Genomic DNA, 6,445 nt, shown 5'->3' on the forward strand with positions numbered 1-6,445 from the left:
CACATGCCTATGCATGCATAGCCATTTTATTCTGTGCTAGCCCCCCAAAAGACACAGCTGCTTTAACAAGCCAAACAGAAGGGTGTCTCTGCCCTCTTGCATATTTCAAAGTATCACTTTCAAACGATTATACAAACTGCAACATATTTCCTCTAACATCTGCAAACTAGTTCCAAGTATTAATGTTGCTGGATAGCTGATACAATAACAGACATCAGCAGAACAACTGTCCCTACAGTGATAGGAACTTAGAATTGGCAGAATGTTTGAGACAATTTCTTCTTAGCAAAATGGAATTCTTACAAACCAACCATGATTTGCTCCCAAACCCAGATTCTCAACTTTGCTGTCCAAATCTAGCCAGCTACATCACAGAGAACTGTAAAGAACTAAGCAAGATGAAGTTCTCTCTCTACTTTCAATTTATTTATTATGATTAAATTCCTATGCCCCCCATCTGGTAGAGGCAATTCTACATGGAGGTTAAGTCTCCATTATACATACCAGATTGAAGTTACCATTCACCATTAAATGGTGATTCTTAGATATTTTACCAGCAATTGGCTTGGCATTCAAAAGAGAGATCTGTAACGTAGATCTGTGATGGCGAACCTATGCCACATGTGCCGGACGTGGTACGCAGAGCCATCTCTCCAGGCATGCCAGCCATTGCCCTTCTGGGTTCTGGCACGTGCGTGCATGCCAGCCAGCTAGTCTTCATGTGTGCATGTGCATTAGAAACTGGAAACCAAGTGACTGGCATGCATGCATGCACTGGGAGCTGTTCCTTCATGTTCCGGTGTGTGCATGCGCGCCAGACAACTGGTCTTCGCGCATGTGGGAGCGCTGGAAACCGGAAAAGCAGCTCCCCAGAGCACACGTACACTCTTTCTGCAAGTTAAGATTTAATCAACGTTACTGGAAATGCCGGAGGAATACTTTGCTTCAAATATCCTTCCAGATATTTATAACCCAATAATGAAAAAAAGCTCCATTTTTTTTATCATAAAACCCCCATTTCATTCAATGTTTATCAGGAATAATTCATTATACTTATTTGCAAATGTGTGTATGTGTATGTGTACACACACAAATACACAAATACACACACACATACATATATATGGAAGTATTCCTAAAATGCTTTTTTTCAAATTATCTAAATAAAGTATATTAGTAACACCCCTATACACTTCACTTTTCTTCTATATAGATTATTTTTGTTGCTTACTGAATTCGGCAAGGATGTTTCCATCTCATGGATTAATTTTGTCTGTTACAGAATTTTTAGCTTTCTTTACTCTCTCTTTACTCTTCATACTCTACAACAGCTTAATAGACAAGACAGAACATTAAATTTCGATCTGGCATAAGGAGGTTCAAATGTATGTATGCATGTACACATAAGTCCAACTTCTGTGAAGAATTCTGACTGGAATGTTTAAAAAGCCCACTTATAAAGTCAAGAGCTGTTTCAACTAAGAAGTGGCAAAATACATATGTACAGAAAACTATCTAACCTGCTATAGTTCTACGTCCAAATCTGTAAAATGGGATTGATCATGATTTGTACACATTTATCTTAGATTAAAAAATAGTACTTGCCCAGAGACTTATAGATGAAAGAGGAATATAGAAATCAAGCTTTTTTAAAAAGAAACAAACAAACACCAAGTCTACATCGTTACATAGCTTTCGTTATTATTGCAACCTATCAATAACCACACTGATTAATGCAAGTGTGCATGGAACAGACTAACAAAGTTTGTTCTCTCGACTGCCATTGCAATAACCCTCCCCACAATATTTTGGTTTTACTTTTTTTAAATTTGTGATCATATAAACACAAGATGTCAAAAGCCTAGCAAGATACACAGCACCTTACAACATGACAATATATGAGTAATCAAACTACAGGTGTCTTTTACATAAATGCTATTTTAACAGATTTTGGGGAGATTGATTTTCAGGCATAATGTGACTCCACACATACATTCAGTTCCTCTATATATACAAATGTACACGAAGGACTTTAAAAAGGGAGGGGAGAGAAATTTAGAAGCCTGATGCCATTAGAAATCAGCACTGAAAACTATGAGGATTGTAGATTAAATCAAATAAACAAATTCATGTAAATAAAAAATCAAATATTTCACATTTAGTCTCCATATTTATAGTTAAATTAATATTAATTTTGTTTCAAGATGCCACATTTACAATTCATTGAAGTGATATTAATTTTGTAACAACATGGGAAAAGCAAAGTAAATATTCTGAGTAGCAGCAACAGCAATTCTTTCACCACTTATTCCAGAACATTCCAGAACAATGAATGTATTGCCTCAGAAAATATTTTTATACCTGAAATTGCTGGTTTTTATTACCTTGTTCTATTGCAAATGAATTCCATCCCCATCACCCAAATTATAATAAAAACCACACACAATGGATTATCTTAAAATTTTGCTCAAACCAGAAAAAAAGAAAGACAGCAAATTTGACACAGAAAAAATATATCTCAGTTCTCCAGGAAATACCCACAGGTAATACCCACAGATGTATTCACATGAAATATTATTGAAATTTTGCAGATATACCCAATCAAAAACCCAGGTCTTCCTACATTCAATGAAGGATTTAAAATAAAATAAAAAGGAATTTAACAACTGTGCATAGGAATTTCAGGAATGTGTATGCATTTCATTCCCCTTCTGAACTAACTATGGGATAGTACAATTCGAAATTTAATTCCTGATTTTTAGGATTTAGATAATCAAGGACAGAAGAGAAAGTGAAAGGCACACATGTGTCCAACATAGTTAACTGAATTATCAGTTTTATGCTGTTTGTTGTTACAGTCATAACATGCAAAAGGAATCACACCTTTATTTGTATAATATCATCTTTTTATTTGCACTTCTAAACTTTGAGGCTTAAAGACTGAGCAGCCTTGTTGCTCTATAAAAGATATTTTGCTCTCACAGATTATCACATACCTGAACATAAATTAGGCTTTGATATGTCATATTCTACAATATGAGATCCATTTGTTTCCAAATAGCAGAGCAAGACAAGTACTTCATCGTATTATCACAAAAAGTAACATTGTTTAATGTTTTCTTTATAAGTAAGTTCTATATTTTGTGTGCAGAATCTTTAAGTTCAAATCAACATGCACAAGATTGCAGGGTTTACACCTGATTTTTCTCGTGCTCCAATTTCAGTAAAGGATAATTAATTATCAGATGACTAATAGATTACAAAATTCCTCTAGAATTACACTGGAAGCAAAACAAAAACAAAAAACAACAACAACCAAGGCTTCCTACTACAATTTGTATTGGGAAGGTATTTATTAGCTTTTACTGAGAAAATAGGGTATTTTCTCAATACACTGATTTCATTGGGACTTTTGCTGTTGCTACCTGAAATTAGTTCCTAACAGAACAGGCACAATATATATTTATGCAAACACTATTTGGGTCACATGAAACAGAAGCAATCTTAAACGGAACTACGATCGCTTAATTTTACCAAAAGGGATCGAGGTGAGAATTTAAGTAACAAAAAGGGCTTACTTGGTGTACAAAGACATCAACCGGAGACTCCAAAGGGCTTCCCTCGCGGTTGAGCATGGAAATAAATCCGAATCCCATTCTCACATTAAACCACTTGCAATGGCCTGTTCCGTGCAAAACCTGGGATTCCTCCTCCTCCTCCTCTTCTTCTTCCTCTTCTTGTTCCGGCAATTTCCCGGGTTCATCTCCACTTTTACGCGCCCCCGCTGATTTGGAAAGGGATGGGGGGGGGGGGGAAACACAAGAAACTACGTAAATACACACGAGAACACACACACTCGCACACCCTCTCTCTTACACACAGGCAGAGAATTAAATTCTAGTAACATCTCCTTGGCGGCTGCACAAGAGCGATTGCTAAAGAAAAGGACGGAAAGCACACATACACGCACGTTCAACGTTACGAAATCAAGCTATTTTCCCTTCCCTTCCGATCCACATACATATACAAAAAATTTAAAGCGCACCAACATTTCAAGCACACCCACGCCCGGATCTGGTAGGAGGAAATAAACCGCATTTCGAAAGAAACAATAATAATGCAACGCTGAAGGGCATCTCCGAGGGAAAGGCAGCATCTGCTGTGACTCAGGCTCTATTTTTCATACACTCCCCGCCACTCGCACACACAGTAGTAGTAGTAGCAGCAGCAGCAGCAGCAGCAGCAGCAGCAGCAGCAGCAGCAGCAGTCCAGCCCACCCCACGTTGTTCTGTACATACGTGCGATCCTGCCCTTTAACTCCATCTTTCAGCCACATAAACCACCCCAGAAAACGATACTTTACTTGGATACTGCTGGTTGAGCACCGATCCCATCCCTCCCCAGAGGAATTCGCAGGCGAATGAGTCTTGGCTGGCGAGGGAGGGAGGGAGGGAGCGAGAGAGGAGGGGCGGGGAGGGAGGGAGGGAGGGGGGCGACTGAGCCGAGGGAGAAGGCGATTGCACAACCGCTTGGAACAGCCCATCCAACGGCCGCGAGCGCCGGGTGTTATTTTCCAACTGGGCTCATTTCTCTCGCGCTCTTCCTCCCTCCGGCGACCTCCCCTTTCTAGTACGCTGGAACGACTCTCACTAGAGCCGAATGGAGCGGCTGCGTGTGTGTGTGTGTGTATGGGGGGCAGGTGTATAAAACTTTCCCCTTCCCTTTCTGCCTTCAGCTATTGCTTGCTCAATCACATAGGGACAATGGTCCCTCCGAAGGCTTTTCAACTCGGGTGAATCGGCGGTGGGCGGCGCAGAGCGACACAGAGGAGATCTCGGCCACAATAGGATTCTTCCCCCCCCCACACTCACACAACCTCCCATTTCGTGGCTGTTGTTGGTCGTGCTTTTCCTTTCAAACGAACTGCCCTTTAAACTGCCCTTTCCTTTAAAGCGAAAGTTAAAGGGCTTTCCTTTAAAATAAAAAAAGAGGACGGGAGAGAGAAGAAGGAAAGCCAGGCGACGATCCAAACGGGGGAGGGGGGGGGAAGGAAAGCAACCCAGGAAAAGAAGGGGGATAACCTTCGGCCATGTTGCTTTATAGGCCTTCTGTTCCAATGTAGCGAGGCGGAAAAGTATCCCCCCTCCCTTCCAGGTCGGGAGAAGCGGTCTCCGGAATTAGCTTAACATCTCGATTTTGAGCGTTTTCCCCCGCTTTTATTTATTTATCTAGGTCCCTGCTCTTTTTTTGGGGGGGGGGAGGAGAGCTTGCGGCTGCCCCGCCCCCACCTCCCAGGCCAAAGCGCCGTCCATGCTCTGGCTGCGATTCTGGGGCCCCGTTGCACGTGACTCGCTCAATTACATGCCTTCTTACTACTAATTTCATCTCGGGTCTTCTGAGTTAAGGGGATTTGGGGAGGGGGGGAGGGAAGTTGCCCCCCCCTCCAAAAAAAAAACCCAACCACGAATAGCCAATCGGCGCTTCTAACGGCCCTGACAGGCCGGAATAATTTATGAAACCAACAACGAAATTTGAAAATCCGCTCCCCGTGCCACGAGTTGGCACGTTTCTTTACGTAGATCCGTGTGACGCTGGTTAAGGGTGGGGAATTCTTTGTCAGGACGTAAGCCCGCCGGCCGGCCTGCCTGCTTCGCGCGAGCCAAGCGTAGAGCGCGCGCTCTCTGGAGCGAAAGCCTTTTTTTTTTCGAGGAGGGGGAGGAGGAGGAGGAGGAGGACGCGCGTGCAAAGAAATCGCCCTTCGCTCCGCGCAACTTTCGTAACGGCGGCGGGACCCGGGAGCTTGGGAAGCGCCGCCGGAAAGAGCTCGGAAGCTGATCCACAAATGGGGCGATAAGAGCTTTATTTATTTATTTAACCTAAATGGCAATCGGTGGCTTTAATTTAACTTGGGAATGGTTTCTGCAGGTAAACTTGGGTGGGAGGTGGGCTTTGGATCGTTGTACGGGCGTGCTGATCGCAGTCCCGTTGGAATCGGGAAGAAATAGGGGGCGCAGTCTTGCTTCTTCCTGGGCACACACATTTACCTGGAAGTCAGCCGCCTTCCTTTCCACTAACCGCGCGCAGAATTTGGGCCAAGGAGGCCTGCGCTCACCCCCCCCCCCCGAAGTAAAACTACCTGAACTTCATGGGTCTTGCTGCCATTTAAGTGTTATATGCCGTATGACTGTAACCTTTAACAGAATTGGTCACGAATCCATCACTAAGATCATCAAGCCCACTCGGTGCAGGAATCCAAATTAAATCATCTCAAGACGAGATTGGTGATAGAACCCTCGGTTTAATTAACCCCTCTCCCCCCATTTTAATTCGGAATTTGCTTTCCTGAAACGTAGATCTACTGGGGTCCCGCTTTCTTTATAATAACCACCACATTGCAGTGCTGCCATTTTATTCCCGTCTCGGTCGTGCTTTTCGTTGGGATTTT

The 6,445-nt window shown here is 42.7% G+C and overlaps 1 protein-coding gene across 1 annotated transcript in view; it reads right to left on the minus strand.

Annotated features, from left to right (window-relative positions):
- LIN28B (lin-28 RNA binding posttranscriptional regulator B) overlaps nucleotides 1-4,408 on the minus strand; it is a 68,867-nt gene extending 64,459 nt beyond the window's left edge. Inside the window, exons 1-2 of the mRNA XM_026726490.2 lie at nucleotides 4,364-4,408; nucleotides 3,579-3,784 (exon numbers count right to left, since the gene is read on the minus strand). Coding sequence (XP_026582275.1) covers nucleotides 3,579-3,784; nucleotides 4,364-4,394 — 237 coding nt within the window. The 5' untranslated portion in view covers nucleotides 4,395-4,408. The remainder of the gene's footprint in view (nucleotides 1-3,578; nucleotides 3,785-4,363) is intronic.
- Between the last annotated feature and the right edge of the window lie 2,037 nt (nucleotides 4,409-6,445).

This window comes from Pseudonaja textilis, chromosome 1 (assembly GCF_049901715.1).
Source record: "Pseudonaja textilis isolate UNSWEBS1 chromosome 1, rPseTex1.2, whole genome shotgun sequence".
Taxonomy (NCBI): Eukaryota; Metazoa; Chordata; class Lepidosauria; order Squamata; family Elapidae; genus Pseudonaja; species Pseudonaja textilis.